This window comes from Parasteatoda tepidariorum, chromosome 4 (assembly GCF_043381705.1).
Source record: "Parasteatoda tepidariorum isolate YZ-2023 chromosome 4, CAS_Ptep_4.0, whole genome shotgun sequence".
Taxonomy (NCBI): Eukaryota; Metazoa; Arthropoda; class Arachnida; order Araneae; family Theridiidae; genus Parasteatoda; species Parasteatoda tepidariorum.
The window spans coordinates 35463943-35481905 of record NC_092207.1 but is presented as its reverse complement, the minus strand read 5'-3'; the positions used below and the strand labels follow the sequence as shown (position 1 = coordinate 35481905).

At 32.6% G+C, this 17963-nt stretch overlaps 1 protein-coding gene across 1 annotated transcript in view; it reads right to left on the bottom strand.

Moving 5' to 3' along the window:
• LOC107437838 (uncharacterized) overlaps window positions 1–17963 on the bottom strand; it is a 327128-nt gene that overhangs the window by 198671 nt on the left and 110494 nt on the right. The window contains exons 2-3 of the mRNA XM_016049967.3: window positions 13413–13973; window positions 3844–4030 (exon numbers count right to left, since the gene is read on the bottom strand). Of these exons, the coding sequence (XP_015905453.2) occupies window positions 3844–4030; window positions 13413–13973 (748 nt within the window). The remainder of the gene's footprint in view (window positions 1–3843; window positions 4031–13412; window positions 13974–17963) is intronic.

The window sequence follows — 17963 nt, the reverse complement described above, 5'->3', positions numbered from 1 at the left end:
TAGAACTATTTTGACATATCTGTAAATCATCACAATAGCTTTATAACTGTTAGGAAATCTCGAAGCACAATTTTTAAAAGTTCTATATTGTTAGTAATTTCTAGAAAATGCGCAGCACATATATTACGATAGTGACAAGAGCTCCGAAACTTGAAATATATTATTGTTTTAAGCAGAGAATTGTAGTAAATAATAAAAACTTAACTTTATATTTATAACCGTCATTGAACAACCGACTCCGTAATGTTCAACTGCGTAGCCTTGTAATTTTGAAACCAACCCAGAAGATAAAGAAACTTCTGGATCAAGTATTAGGAGAAATTTGCCTTCATGGAGAACTTTTTGATGAAACTAACCAGCGCTGCATAGAGAGGTAGACCGATTGAAGCTCCCACGGTTAGCCTGACAGCAAGGTGACTCTAACCCAGGATCCGTCTGCCACTGAGGATATTTCATGCCAGAACTGTGGTCGGTGCATATCGGATGAAGAATTCGCATAGACCAGCTATTGCTGGGATATAAACCCGGTTCACCTCATTGGAAGGCGAACGCTCTATCCCCTGAGCCATCATGTCTCTCAATTATATATAGATACATGTAAAACAAAATTTTTAAAATTTTTTTGTAAAGTTCTGAATATATTTTCAATATAGAATGTAAGTAAACATTTTTAACGCCTAACAATTTTTGGTTGTTTCAAAACTTTACTCCTTTACTTTCAAATCAACCTAACTCTAAAAAACAAGAAGACATTACCTCCATAAAACTAGCAAAGAATCTTAAAGCGAACAACTAGGCAAAGGAATCAATCTGCCCACCTTTAAGAATTAAGGGATTCTTTTTGCCGTTAGCCGCTCTCTACATCTAGAATAGATTGGTGTATAATGGTCGTTAAGGAACGTACAGCTCTCCCACATCATTGGTCCAAAGAGACTAGAAACCGAAAGTGTTTGTTGGATAAATATGTGCAGTTGAAGTAATGATCCGCACGTTATTGGTGGCAATAACATACGTTTTTGTAGCCCAGCTGCCGTTTATTAAAGGAAAATGGCCTGTTAAAAGATTCGATGCTTTATTCTGTCAAACTGAATTCGGGATTCTAAGCATTTACTAAAGATAGAAGAGGTAATAAAGGGTTGCATGTAATGTCTTTTATATTGTTCTTTGAAGTTTTCCTTTCTTAATGGTAGAGTTTAAATTAACTACCCTATTACCAGTGTTAACCAAAAAATATTTGGCATCGTAATTTCACTGCTCTATAAAATTTCAAAGAGAAAAACAGACTAAAACTTATTACAAACACACATTTATTTTCGTATAAATTTTAAAAAATTAAAGTAAAAAATGTTACTGCTTCAGGCATTCTCATTGGAGAGAAATCCACATGATATGATTACTAATTTGATTTTCATAATTATGTAAACTTTTCAATGCCAATTGAAATTTACGTTGTACAGTCAGCAAAAAAAAAAAAAAAAAAAAAAAAAAAAAAAAAAAAAAAAAAAAAAAAAAAAAAAAAANAAAAAAAAAAAAAGGACCACATTGAATAACTTTTGATTTCATGATATCGGATATTCACGTTCTAGAAGTCAAAGGTTTGAGCTCAAATATGCTCACTAATTAGTGCAGACGATAACTTAAATCACGAAATTAGGCACAAAAACGTATTTTCTCTGAATACACATACCGTTTTTTTGACGGATTTGGATTTCAGACCTCAAAATATAAGGGATAGCCGCAATCTGGGAAATATGGTTCTCATAGTTTGATCAGGAGAGCGATTCAAGGTTTGGGCCACTTAATGCTAATTTTATATTTTTTGGGTATTTTGACATGCATCGAGAACTTTTCAAGCAAATTGAAAACTTTTTGCACGCAATTATAAAATTCGCTTATCCAAAAATATTTCAATTCAAAAAATAACGTTTAGCAAATATTTATCATTTTCTTTACTAATAGTTGAAAAAAATATTCTGATTTGTAAGGTATGCAATTTTTACATCATTTTAAAGAATATGATTTTACAAGACAAAATACAAAGTTTGAGCAATATTGGTAGAATCTTTTCTGAGCAATCGGATATTAAATAAGCGACTTTCTTAAAATTTCAATTTCGCAGGAACTATTCGGCCGATTTCGCTCAAACTTTATATTTTGCCATGTACAATTATATTCCTAAAAATGATGTAAAACATTATATACATTAAAACAATTCAAAATTCTTTCGATTTAGAAATCTGAATCCATCATAAAAAAGTATGCTCAATCAGAGGAAGTTCGTTTTCGTGTTTTATGTCGCAACTTAAAATATCGGCTGCTCTAGTTTATTTGAGGTTGCACACTGTACATTTGAATTGGCGTTGTAAACCATTTTACATTGTACACAGAAACATTATCATATCTGGACTGAATATCATTTGCAAAATTGCGAACATTATACTCGCACGAATATTATGCCAGACGGTGTATTATTATGCCGGCAAGACTGCTTCAAGCGAATTTAAGGCAGAGGGTGCGTTTCTTGTTTTTAAATGGCGCCATATATGGCCAAGAATACGATTTCAGTCACGCACGTCACAACCCGTTTTACATAGTGGACCCATTCATACATTCACAGACACTCAGATATGATCTGAGACAGAGAACGATCAATTAAAAATTCAGTACGAGGGTTGCTATTTATATTTCTGGCCTTGGCAGCAGTAAGTGTTGCTAGGCCCATTATTGTAAACACGCATTTCGAGCGGTGTTCATTTTGGTAAACACGTATTTCGAGGGTCCATATTCAGAAAACTTGCATTTCTAGCTATGTTCATTTTCGTAAACGTGCATTTTCAGTTGTGTCCATTTTCGTAAGCACGCGTTTCGAGCGGTGTCCATTTTCGTAAACACGTACTTCAAGCAGTGTCCGTTATCAGAAAACATGCATTTCTTGCTGCGTTAATTTTCATAAGCGCGCATTGTGAGCTTGCGTTCAGTTTCTAAAACACACATTTTGATTAATCTGCTTTCATTTTTATAAACACGCATCTTGAGCTGCGATCCAGATTTTAAAAAACTCAACGACTGTAAAAAAAAAAGTATTAGAGTGCGACAAAAGTAGCATTTTGAATAAGAAAAGCGTAATTTTGAATATTAATTGATGCAATTAGGTTTGTCCTCTAAAATTCGGTAAAATGGACACACTTTAATATTAGTGAAAGAGGACGACATTACGAACATTTATTTTAAGAGTAACAGCTCTCATTTCATCTGAACTCTATGATACTTAACTTTCATTCAAATTCTAAAACTGTTGCTTTTACGAAACGTTGAATTTTGATATGCGCATTTTTTAACTCCCAGAAATACTTATACTCTGTTGAGTTAGGAAAAGACCATTGAGGTATAGGATTTAAGTACCATCAGCGACTGAATGTAGTTCCGTTTTATTTAGTAATCAAATTATATAAATATGCTTTCAAAACAATTTAAAAAAATTTTAAAGTTAAACACGTCAGACAAAAATTTAATTCGTGCTATCTTCTACGATATATAACGTAGAATTATTAAAAAAAGGTTATAGTTTCGAAGTCTACTCTAATACTAGACTTTTTGACTTATTTCGATAAATAAGGAGAACCTTCTTTCTTGAGAAAAAAACAACTGTACGACGTTGCAAGAGCATAAGGAAGACTGTGCAACGTTTTTATCTGATTTGGCGATGTTGGTATACGTTCGCGCTGGTTGCTTGGCATCCATTTGGCGTATACTTAGATGTAAACAGGCTCTCTCCCTAGAGATAATGGCTTTTTCTTAACTTGCAACAGAGTATAGTTATCTATTAGAAAGAAAATAACTTACTTCTTTAAATTTTTCTGATAGATACGAACTTGACTGCTCCTCTCGATAGGTAGTTTGAGGTAGGGAGGGTGTCGTTAATGATGAAAGGGTTGGAAATTGCACAGATGGAGGTGTGGTCGTCGAACTTTGCTTTTCTTTCTGTTCAGCATTTTTTGCCAGCATGAAAAAACTATCTCGTCTTGTAAACCTGAAAAAAAAGTAGTAATTAAAATAAGAAAAGGATCGATTAAATATTTTAATAAAAGTTTCTTTTTTTCATTTTTTAAGAATTCATAGTATGTAAAATAATGTTTATAATATAAAAAGCTTCAAAATTAAAAAAACTAAAACAACTTTAAAGTTTCAAAAATCTTAAATGAATTAACGAAAAAAAATTTGTTTAATCAGTAAGTAATATACCAACTGCATTGACAAACAAAAATAAAAAATGTATTTGTTTGCTAAACAAACAGCATCGAAAATAATTATAAAAAAAAATATTTAAAAATAGTTGTAAAAAAGGTATTTTGAACAAGAAACTATTGGTTTATGTACTAATGCTTTTTTAGGCCAGTCTATGAATAAATTAAAAATATTAAGAAATATATTGTGATTGCAAAACTAGCTGTAAAAATATATTATTCATAAATTTTCCTCATAAATCATTTGTTGAATGACTCATTTGCGTTGAGAGAGTTAAAAAAAGTAGGATGTTGTTTTGTGAAGTGTAGAAATAATCTCTTTATATTAAAAAATCCTATTACAGAGTTGAAATTTGACATGCTGAAAAGGCCATGTTGTTTACATCCATGGCCATGAAAGGATCATGTTGTTATCTAATTTGTTCTTAATTTATTGAAAGCTTTAGTTTTTTTTTTTGCAAATTTCTCTTGTCACTTTTTTTTGTTGCCTTATGTTAAAAATCGGAAAAATCTATAAGACTTAGAAATTTAAAATTATGGTGTGTAGAAAAATGTACAAGAAATATGATTTTATCTATATATATATATATATATGTATGTATATATATATATATATATATGTATCGAAAAAAATAAGGTTTGATTTTTATCAATTGTTAAGCTTGAAGTAAAAAAAACCCATGTTAACCAATCTATTTTCATCCGCATATAACTGCAGAGTTGAAATTGGACGTTACGAATAGAATATTTTCAATTACGCACTTAACGTAAGTTTTTTTCCTTCTCGAAATTCCAGCTTTTTTTTAAGGTTATTGCAATTTTAAGTACTTTTTCGTTATTTTTTCATTTTTTTATTTAACGTTATTAGTATTAATGATTATTATTATTAACATATTATTATTAATGATTATTTATCCAATGCTGTCGAGAAACTTATCTAGTTTATAAAAAAATATTGAATATATACGCTCTCTATTTGTGAGAATAATAAATAATTATCTTTAAGTACGCAATAGTTCTTTTGTTTTTAAATTACAACAAAAATTTGTGCTATCATAAATGCAAACATTTAGTTTGCATAAAACCTCATAGCTGAAAAACACTATCCTCAATTGCAGTTAAATAGAAATCTAGAGTCATTTTTCCATTGAGAAAAGATGGAAAATGCCATTCCTTCAAACGGAAATATATTGCTTAATTTACCAAATGTTGCCACTGATAAGACACTTAAGATAAATTAGTCATAATATATGGATACAAAATTATATAAAGGATGCATTAAGCATGAAAGATTTATTTTTTTAATTCAAAAACTTGCTAATTTCTACCAAAAAGTTTTCTTCTTTCCAATAACCGTTTTTTCAGTTTAAATCAAAATTTCACGAAATTGGAAAACTAATCTCAACGCTTCATTCTAATTAGAAAAAAAAATTGTTTTTTTTTTTAATGAAATCTCTGTTATGCATTGATACTCAAAAATGTCAGCGAAACAAAAAACTTTATTGAGTTTATTGTAAAGTTGCAATCAGAACAAATGAAAACCAAGGGGGAAAATGGTTTTAAGTCCATGAAAGCTGACCTGAGAATAAAAAAACGAATTTGCACGCGAACAAGAAGTGTTTTTCTACAGCCACTATGTAATAAAAAATCTATTGAAGGAGAGGTGATTTACCTATTAGTATACCAAAACTTAGTAGTCTTCAAAACGCAATGGAAAACGACACAATAATAATTTTTGTGAAAAAAATTAACGTAAACTATTTTCCCTCCCTTGACCTTCAATTGTGTTTACAGGGCTCTACAAGTGTATGAATTTTAAGAAAAACCGGACTTCGGACTACATCTACGAGTAGACCAAAGAACTTCTGAGGTACTTGGTGCTTTTATTTACGTCACACTAGAGTTGCACAATGGGCTGTTGGCGACGGGCTGGAGAACATTTTTGAGGATGATCCGGAGACAATGTATATATATTGGGAGTACAAATTAGTTCGGTCCGTTTTCAAAAGATGGCTCTGGCTGTTATGAATGTTTCATAGTGGCTGCTGGTTTCGGTGGTTTCAGAGAGGTTAGACATCCGTAAATAATATTCAGTTTATATAGCTTTGAGTTTCAAACAAAAACCCTGTTTTTTACTTCGTTGAATATGTCAAATTTTGTGCTAACTAATAAGCATTTGTGGGAGGTTTTATGTTTCTGCTTTAATTGCAAGAAAAGTGCAGTTGAAGAGCATCGAATGCTTTTAGAAGTTTATGGTGACAATGCTGCGACTGATAAATCATGTAGGGAACGGTTTCGATGTTTCAAGAATGTATGGGCTATAATGTATAGGCTAGAATCGGTATAGGCTACAATTGATCCGCTTGAGCCGTGCATTACGAGAAAAAGGGCCGGAATACGAGCAAAGATACGACAAAGTTATTCTTCTGCTGCATGATAACGATTTGCCTCATGTCGCAAAAGTCGTAAAAAAACATTTGCAAACGCTTAAGTGGGATATTTTACCACATCCGCGGTATTTACCGGACATTGCTCCTTCTGATTACTGGTTGTTCCGATGGATGCAGCATGATTTGGTAGGTCAACGGTTCACTTCTTTCGCAGATATTGAAAATTGACGCCTAACTTGGATCGCCTCAAAAGACGGGACATTTTTTCGAGATGTAATTCGAAAATTGCCTGAGAAGTGGGAAAAGTAGTAGCCAGCGATGGACAATACTTTGATTAATCTGTTCATTCATTTTTATCTGAAATAAATGCATTTTCGACCACAAGAATAACGGACAGAACAAATTTGGACTTCTAATACGTCACACCCTGTTTTACAGGGAGGACACATTCACACATCATCCACCCACATATCGCAATTTTGACCTGGACAGCAAGATCAATCTCTGATCTAGTACCCAGAGGTATTGATTTGTTATGGTAACTTGGGAAATTTTGTAACTGTGGCAGATTTAGTGTGCATCTGTAACCATTTTGTTCACGGGCTGGGTCTTCGACTGGCTGGGATCAAACTCGCGACCTTTCGGACATAGGCCTAATTCCCTACCATCTAGGCTGTGACAGGCTGAGGAATAGCAAAGAATTGGTCTTCGCAGAGCCATACCTGCCAACTTTTACGCATTTGGCGTAAAATTTTATTTTTACATTTAAAGTGGTAGTAAATATATACTATTTTTTCTTTTATAAACTTGATTTTTAAATCATTTTGATCACCACTATTTTTAAAATACTTACGCATATATATATAAGTATGCGTTTCTTTCAACTATTTCAGCTCAAGTTTTTTCAATTACAACGTATTTCGTTGCTTAAAATTGAAATTTTAATTCCGTTTTAATACAACTGGGAAAAATCATAATTGAAGGAATTAAAAGTTGGCAGGTATGGCAGAGCTCTCAAAATTAGAAAAATTCTAAACAAAATTCTAGGGTATCTCTCTCATAACTAAGACATAAGACTCAAGTGTATCTCTTTCATAACTAGCATATAAAACTCTTGTGTATCTCTTGTATACGGACGTCTGCTGGAATATTTAATGCATATTTCTTTTGCAACAGGTTTTAAATTTTTTAAATGCAAACTCACTTTTGAGGCAATGCAAAAGCATATTTTAGTTGACGTCTTTATGAATGAGAAAGATTGTTCGTAAGATTTTAGACCTTTAAACGAAAAGTATTATATACTAAGGTCTATGAACTGTTGCATCTTAATTATAATAAACTCTCAACTCAAACAAACTTGACTCTATTATTTAAACTCAAAGACGTTCTTTAAAAGTATGCTAGTTAGTAGTAGTTTGAAAGTTAAGAAAATTATACAGAAAATGTACATAAAGGCACATTCGTGGTTTAAAAATATTTTCGGTTGTTTAAAAAGAAATGGAATTTCAAATTTACTTTAGGGCGAATTTTTATTTGTTGAGCCACAATGTTTTAAATTCTATTTAATATATACTAAGTAAATTGACGCTGCCTATTGCTTTAAAAGTGAAAAAATACCCACGAAAATGGGACATACAAATTTTTTTCTTTTAAGGTGTCATTTTTGATCTACGTTACAACTTGACCAGCGTGTAGTACTTTACATTAAAATTAGGTAAGTACAACCCGAAAGCAAGAACAATATGTTGGGTTGCCGGTTAAGTTTCATCCGTTTTTTTTTAAAACTTTATTTTTAAATTTTAATATTGCGCAAGCATTATGGTTCAGATCATTCACAGAGGAGGTTTTATTCTACCCGAATCTCTGTTTTTTTAAAGTTTATCTATGTTAATTTTCATATCATTAAAATAGAATGTCAGTTTGAGAAATATAGCCATTTTCGACACATTCTTATTTTAGCTTATAATCTAGGTTTTAAGTTCATAATAACCACTTGTGATTGCTTTGCTAAGTTTAAGAAGGAAAATTTTAACTTCATAGATGCACTTCGTTTTGGTCATACATCATTTCATACATAATTTTGAGTAATCGGAAATCAATTAGATAATATTTTGCACGAAAATTTGAGTCAAACATCAAGGAAAATGGCAGAAAAAATAGAATATTCCCAAAGTTTGAGTTTTTAAAAAAGTTAAAAAAAAAACCCCTACGGAAACTTAGTAACAACTCAGCATATAAAAAGTGGGAACTGCAGAACACCCTATTATTAAAAAGGCAACTCTTCACATTGCAGTGAGTTACAGCAACTTATTTATCACTAAAATTAATACTAATAATACATTTAGGGGATTTCGCCTTCCAATGAGGTGAACCGGGGTTCGATCCCGGCGATGGCTGGTCGATACGAATTCCGCATCCGGCTTGCACCGACCACAGTGCTGAAGTGAAATTTTTTCAGTGGTAGACGGATCATGGAGGCTAACCATGGGCGGTCTTCGTTTTCTTCCTTTCCATGTAACGCAAATGCGGGTTAGTTCCATCAAAAAGTCCACTACGAAGGCAAATTTCTCCCAATACTTGATCCAGGAGTTTCCTTGTCTTCTGGATTGGGTTTAAAATTACAAAGCTACGAAGTTTAGCATTAGTTGTCATAAAGAAAATAAAGGATAATGAACATCACGCACTGGGTATTTCCCTTGACATCAAAAGTGCCTTTGATAGCGTCCTATGGAACAAAATTATAGAAGAATTGAATTCCTGTCACTGCTCCTATGACTTAGTTAAGTTGATTTCAGGTTTTTTGGACAACAGAAGGATCCTGTTTGATATCCAGAATGAGAAGTTGGAGAGACCTCTAGTAAGAGGAGTCCCACAGGGTTCAAGTCTGGGACCGATCTTATGGCTACTTATAGCGAACACTCTTTTAAATATGAAAAGGGAATCTAATGAGCAAATAATCGCATACGCAGATGACTTCCTTTTACTTCTCACCGGAACATTTCTTGATAGACTTGAACCCCAAGCCACTATGATTTTGACGAAATTTGAAAATTGGCCTACGTCTCACAATCTTCAATTCAGTACCAAGAAAACTGTCACGATTGTATTTCCCAAAGCCAATCGGGTCTCAAGACGACCAACTATAAAACTCTGTGGGGCTAACATTGCAACGAGGGAAACCATAGATTATTTGGGATTTAGATTGCATTATCAGCTTTCCTGGTTGCCTCACCTTGACTTTATCTATAGCAAAGTTACTAAATTTCAAGCTAAACTAAATAGAATCTCTGGGGTCGACTGGGGGATTGGCCCTGATGTTCGGAAATTCATCTACCTAAACAGCACTCAGAAACTTATCTTATATGGAGCAGAAATTTGGTTTTCCCAACAGGTAAGAATCATTAATAGATTGAAAAAAATGGAAAGAACTTCTTTACTGTCTATCACTAAGGCATACAAGACTGCATCTACTGACTCTCTCCAAGTACTTGCTGGAACAATTCCTCTAGATATGGCAGTAAACATAGAAGCTCAACTTAATAATATTTTTCAACATGAAGAAGAACATATAATCTATAAACCAATACCTACACCTTATATTTATCATCCGGCTGAAGAAATTTTACTTAAATATCAACTGCATTTACCTACTTATAAAGGACTAGAATTATTTACAGATGGATCAAAAATATTAGTTAACAATGAGTTTAAGACAGGATGCGCTTTCGTGGCCTATCTGGAGGGAGAACCTGTTGAAAGAAAAACCTTTCGCATCTCTGATCACGTTTCCGTGTTTAAGGCTGAATTATGGGCCATTCTCCAGTCGATTCGTTGGCTTAAAGAACAAAGAATTACAGACAATATCTCAATTTATACGGATTCCCTGTCTAGCCTGCAAGCTTTGGAAAGCAGCAACTCTAAAGAGTATTTAGTCCACTTAATAAAACAAGAATTCACAAACAATATCGCTTTACATTGGATAAAAGCACATGCAGGCCATAAGGGCAACGAAGAAGCTGATAGGTTAGCCAAATTAGCCTGTGAGAGATCAACGGTCGACCTGTTTGAAGATCCTAGCAGGCGGACTGCAAGAAAAACTTTGGAACGCGAAAAATTGATTGAATGGCAGGAGAGATGGAGTGACAGCTTCACAAAGGGAAGGCACACATTCGAGCTCCTCCCGAAAGTTCAAACGAGGAAAATCATGGGGAATTTCTTTTTAAATCAATTCCTAACTAATCACGGCTGTCATGGACAACATCAAGCCAGGTTTTTTGGGGGAGCTGAGCTGTGCAGTACCTGTCAACTTGTTGAGGATTGGGAACACATTTTAATCCAGTGTACAAATTTTAAGCACATTAGGAAATTTTTTCATTCAAAAACCACCTACGAGTTTATAAAGCAGCATTGGTCAAACCTTAAAATAAAAAAGGGAATTGAGGAAATAATAAGAAAATTGTTTAGTAACAAGGCACCTCCCTGAATCCTGATGGCCTTTTGCTGCCTCTTGTTAGGAAAAATACACCTAAATCACGGCTTATTAATTTACCTGTTATGGTTTGATTATTACTTGAATTTTCTCTTAAAATGTTTTTTGGTGCTGCTTTAATTTCATGCTTTGTCAATCTCTGCCCCTATGTGATTCCTCATTTTGAAAATTTTAATCACTTGTGTTCCTAGAGTTTTTATATATGGTATATATATGTCCTTTCTGTTTAAAAAATAAATAAATAATAATTACTGGAATTTGATAAATTTAGTACTGTTGTGCCAGCCGTAATTATATTCTGAGTTACAAATATCCTGTATTTTCCATGTGAAATTGCTTCCTTTTATTAACTTTGCACCCCTACTGAAGATGCGGCATCAATATCTCTTCTGATTGTTACTGTTTATTTTCTCTGTAATGTTTGTTTGCTTAGTTTATTTCTAAGTAGCACTGTTTTCTGGATTTCATATTTAATATTCCACCTATTTGTTAAAACTCTAATTTGAAAATTTTGAATATGTTTGCTTATGTAATTGAACTGTTACGCTCACTTTGAACTTTCGGAGTGCCCCCGGATGCCCCCTTACGGGGGCGGGACGGGCTTAAGCTTGTTATTAGTTGTCATAAACCCGAAGATTGGGTCGGCTGTTCAACGACGGTTATAAAATGAAATAAAATAAGTTACTGAGTAACATGAAAAAAATAATTATGCGCAAAATATTTATTTCATCTACATCGTATTAAGCAACAAGTTTAGAAATAAGTAGTAATTGAGCCGCACTACAACGATCGGAACACTAATTATTTCTTTATTCTCCAAATGTTAACATTCATCTTCTAACATTCAGAGAAAGATTGCTTGTTTGCCCTTTATGTTGAAGGGCCTCTCGCGATATTTATTCCTTCAAATAATGAGTTATCCTAAAACTTTTGGAGTATCTGAGATGTGTCCTCTAGTTGAACGTCGCAGAAACTCAAACTGCTCTCAGTTCAATTCGAGTAGTGGCAGAGACAAACTCTCTTCGGAAGTTAATTAGGTTGCCTCTCAACGGACCTCTTGTATCTTAGATAGTTGCACTCCGTTATTATTGCAGTTTTGGAACATCTTGGCATCTGTAAATTTCGCCAACACCTGTCAGATCTTCCGGGATTTCTTCTGTCTTTAGGAGATTACATTTAAATGAAACCAATTGAGTTATAGTTTCATTGTGGATAAATAGTTATACTCGATGGGGAGTTTTTGTTAGAATATTTTAGAAAGTTGCAAGTCGATTAGTTTAACTTTCTTTCCTATTGCTATGTAAAGATCATAATCGAATTGATTGAAGGAAAGAAACTTTTGAACTTTAACAATACGGAAACCCTTAACGCGCACATTATCTCGGTAAAATGCGGAAAACTCTTGATTCTGCCCCTTAATGGACTTTCTAAACTAATCTGCGTATTAATGGCTCTTAACATAAGCAGTAACACATCAATGTTTATATATGAAAATACGTTTGCAAAGTGTTTTGCAATATCATCATTAATATATAATTTGCGAATATTTTTAAAGAAAGCATTAGCATTATGGATTTCAAATTAAATCTTATATACATTAGGATATATAAGCGAAGCAATAGCATTATGTACATCAGGAATGATAATAGTTTCAATCAGAAATATAAACGAAGAGAAGTATTTTGGGTGTCCTGAAAGTGTTTTTTCATGAATATTTCGCATTTAATCTTTGATTGTGCTGTTACATTAAATTGAACTTACTTTTTGAAATATAAAAGTAATATGCTCTTACATGTACTACACTAGTGGCAAAACCAGCCTTTTCGCATTGGTTGCTACTTTCTGTTTAGGAAACTAGTTTAAATGTGCTTAAAAAGTAAGTTAAAAATTGGCTTAAAATTCGTCTATAAATTGAGTAACCCTATATCATAAACTATTAAACAATTATTTCTATACAAAATAACTCTAACTCACTGCAGTCCGTGCAAATGCTTAACTATTCTGATGGGTCTGGCATGCAACAGGGAACATTGTTTAATTTTTTTAAAATTTCCAAGTGTTATCTGTTGATCTTAGTTACCAATTTTGAATCTTAACATTTATAAATTGCTTATTTTCTAAGCAAACTAAAGCAAATCATTTATTTTCACTTCCTGTTGTTTTTACCAAATTGATTTTTTTAAAAATCAATTTGGAAGTTTGTAATTAACTCTGAAACTTACTAGAAACTACCAGATGTGAGTTTTTATTAGAAGTGGACTTACTAGAAACTTTTATATGTGAACTTACCTATAACCTTCAGCAGTGGGTGACAAATCACACTGAACAGCAGCATCTCTTTGCCATGGAAACCTCGGATCACCTTCCTGACTATTGACATCCAAGGCGCTGCAGTAGGTCTCTTCTGGAAGAACAGCAAATGGATTGTAAAATTCACTCAAGACACTTGGGACATTAGGAACAGGGACATTTGAAACAGTGACATTTGAAGCAGGAACATTTGAAGAAGGGATATTGGGAACAAGGACATTAGCTTGTCTTCTTTGGTGTTGGAGATTTTGCGGTTGCGAGTATGGATTGTAAATCTTCTGTGGATCGGTTTGCGGGTCGTATGGCTTGACGTCGGTGGGTATAGGCGTGACACCAATGGCTGGTAATGATGGTCTAACACTACGACATTTGTCCTTGCTTGGCGACGTGTTGGCCGTCACAGGCGGATCTTTGAAGTTCTCAGAATAGCTTCGTTTAGAGCCGAATCTTTCTCTGAGAGATTTGGTTCTCATGGCGATTGGGTTTGGCGGATGATTTGATTTCGGCGAGCTCATGGTCGGTGCTGTTTCTGGTGAGTCACTGTAGAAAAAGAATATGAATTAGATAAAAATTATTATTTTTTAAAAAATTTATTTTGCTCTTTAAAAAATAACGAAACATTCGCGAGTTAATGAAAGTGATTAATATGAAATAAATCGGAATTCAATTTCCAATTGGGGAAGTTTATATGACAAGTAAAAAAACTTGACTTCTTCTAGGATTTTTGTCGTCTTTTTATTTACTTGCTTTGCGAAACAGTTTTTTTAAAACGTCAATTTTGAACAATAACTCTATGTGTGTCCTTTAGATGAAAATATGTGTTTCTTATACATTTTTGACAGAAAGTAATGAATATGCAATTTGTTTATCCCCCATTTTCCACCAAAATCCACATATTAATCTTAGGACATTAAGTATTTTAACAGCACCCGATAACTGCCTTGAGGCAAAAGACGGTGCTTTGATTGATTGTTAGATCATTGCCAACATGGGTCCCGTAGTGGATTGATCGTTAAGACACGGTTCCCGCCAGATCTCCGAAGTCAAGCATCACTGGCTGCGGTCAGTGTGCGGGTGGGTGACCACTTGGATCAGTCTGCGTAGGGAGCGAGGGTGTGCGGTATTGGTCCTCGCTAAACTGTTCTACCGTAAAGTGCACGACTTCGCGTGCAGGTCGTCGGGCTACCAAATCAGGGGAGCCATCCCCTCTGCAGAGGATCAAAATTGTGATGGTATGTCTTCGGATCATCCTCAGTGATGTTTCCTAGACCGTCGCCAATAGCCCATTGTGCAGCTCTAGTGCGACGTAAATGAACTACAATAACTACAACAACAATTGCCAACATTGTGATCATTTCATTAATTTTGTCGAGGAGTTTTGGTGACAAAAGCCTAATCTAGCTTCCCGAAGTTTCGGAGCTCTTAATGCACTAGGGGTTGAGGTATTCAAGAATTCTATAGAAGCTTGACTTATTTTCCCCCACACAAATGGCCGGATTATTAAATTTTGTTATACGAATCAAACACTTTCTTTAAATTTTATTTTAATTTTTATTTTTGTATTTATTTTTTTTTAAATTTTTTTTTTTACACAGAATCACATAGCTTCATCTAAAGAAGCAAGACGAGTTCAAACTTGTAATTTTTTTAGCTGGTACTTTTTGACGTAATTTGATTCAAAATTTTTTTAGAATGCGGTGACAGTTATTTTCATAATTATTTTTTTTAAAAAAGTTATATAGTCTAATTTACTTTTAATTTCATATTGAAGTTAAAAGTTGAGGCAATTTAAACTATATATTCTATATTGTATATCATTTTAAAGTTCAATTAAGAACACCAAATATTTTTTCGAGTAAAAGTTAGATGAAATCTTAAAAAGAGCTAAACAGCAGTTTTTACTGGAATTAAAGATCAAACTTTTTGGTATGTAATTCATAAATTTTTCAATGTTTCAATCAATCCATTGTTTTATGAAAAATCTTTTTTGAAAAGCATCGTGAAACTAATATACTACTTCTACTTGACGGAGATAAATGAAGTGAAACATATAAAAACATTTTACATTATTTTAAGTAACAATGATTCTAGTCTAAATCTAGAAAATTGTTTTAATTATAGCATTTAGAAGAGAGTATATGGCAGCAAAACACTTAAATTCTAGTTTAAAATACAGTTTTTATATTTGTAATACTATAATAAAATTACAAAATGTATATTTTCTATTAAAACAACTAAAATAAAGCAGCTCAGTAAAAGATTAAGCGAAGGATAATATGATTTTCAATTTTGTCATGTTTTACTATTACATTATAAAATTGTCCCTCAGATCTTTCATATCAGCCGTATGGGTGTTGCTCATCAGTTTTGTACAGAGTCACATTTCTGGTAAAATTACCAAAATGACATTTCTGGTAAAAAAAACATAATTCTGGTTAATAAAAACCAAAACATGCGTTACTTAAACCATTCATTTGGTAACTTTTCCGTTCACGTGGTAAAGGTTTACAAGAAATCCTGGTTTTCAAAATTATAGCTCTCATTATCACACAAATACAAAACTGAAAAGTTAATACTGAGGAAATTCAAAATTGAAAAGTTAATTTAACTGAATAAATAGTTTTTATGCCATGCTCAAAGGTATCATGACAACATTACCAAATTTTGTCACCCTTTTCAAATCTTATTGTACATTATAAAAACATATTTTCCAAATTCATTAGCAAGGCGTTTGGAGGAAAATTACTGAGCTTTTTTGTGCTTCCATAGAGCCTGAAGCATGGTTTTATTTTATCATATTCTGGTAGTTTTGTCCATGCTTTTTTTTTCTCAGTGCGTATATCTCTCATATTATCCCATTGACGTTCCTCATTAGTAGGCGTCTCACAATAACCTAGTGAGTGTGTCATTAATGTCAGCCTCATTTTTACAAGGCCAAAAAAAGGTTTCCTTTGTCATGAATTTTACTTATAAAAGTTTAAATTTAACACTGATTATGGTATATTTTAACACAGTCTCAATTTATACATGATAATAAACGCGGCTGTGTGTGCGTCTGTTTGTCTGTCTGTCTGTAATCACAATATATCGCCCTAGAAGCCTCGCCCAGACACGAAACTCGGCACATAATTGTGTTTTGACATAATGAAAAAGTATTTTTTTTTTCTTTCTCAAAAATTTGGATTAGTTTTTTAGTTATCAGTCATTTGTAAGAAAATGTATACTTTTTCGTCTTCAAAGAGCCATATTCAAAAAACTATTAAAAAATGCATATACTTTTCTCCACCCTTCTAAATGTATGCTAATGCGAACCTTATAATTGAAATATTAGTTTTAGCCAACTTAAACCAATAATATACGAAGGAATTAATAATTTAATTGCAAGGTTCGCATTAGTTTACATTTATCAAAGTGGAGAAAAGTTTAACTTTTGCCTGCAGCAGAACTGGACATGAAGACAAAATTGCAGGACAGGAACACTTTAATTGTCCACTAATCTTCAGATTTCCTGCTTTGTCTTAAAAAACTTTATTTGTGAAAACCTTTAGCGTGGCGGACAGCTGGCCGCCAGGCGGCTAGTAGTTAATAATAACGAAAATTTAAATTCTTGTTGCATTTTTCTCCCGATTTGCAATAACTCTGTAATAATGCTTTTTTTAAAATTTTATTTTTTTAGAAACTAATACGAAAAAGTTGCATCGTTTAATAGATATATATTTAAGAATATTTTAAGTATTATTAATTACAAAAATAAAATACCTCATGTGTCGAGGACGTAATTAGTTAATTATTTTTTCGTGCAGAATTTCATGAAATATTTTTTAAGGCATAGTTTGCTATGGATCAATACAATGAAAGACATTTTCCAGGAAAGTCTAGTAGAAAATTTCAAGCAAAAAAAAGTTACTAGCAAAAAAGCTTTCTAAAACAAGTTAAAAATTGAAATAGTTAAAGCTTTGGAATACCGAAAAGCCTTTTATTTTATTACTTTTTTTTAGAGAAAAAGAGAAAATCTCATGAGTTTGTTTTTAGTTGACATTTGTTTCAAGGTATAAAAACGTCAACTGAAAATGCATTCTGGGCTCAAGCAAATAGTTTTAAATGTAGAAAGATATACTTTTTTCAGAAGATAAAGAGCATTTTTGACATTTTTACGAACTTTTCTTTAAAATATTTGGTTGGAAATGTTTCCAGTTTGAAGTAATTTAATATGGATGTTTTGATGTTGAATGAATGTTTGTAACATAAATACATATCAGTTGCTCAAAATATATAATAAATAAATTACTAACATATTTAATTAATGAACAAAAAGTTAAATAAAGGGAATTTTTGATATTTTATTTACATTTAATTTAAGTATACATATACATCAATAACAGAACTAAAAATAAATGGTTATATAGGGCGTATAAGTTAGTTATCATCTAGAATATATCACTTAATAAGTATCTTATAGTTATAATATACAACTACACTGGAGTTTAAATTAAGATACGTTTTACACTGTTAGAATTTTCATACTAAAAT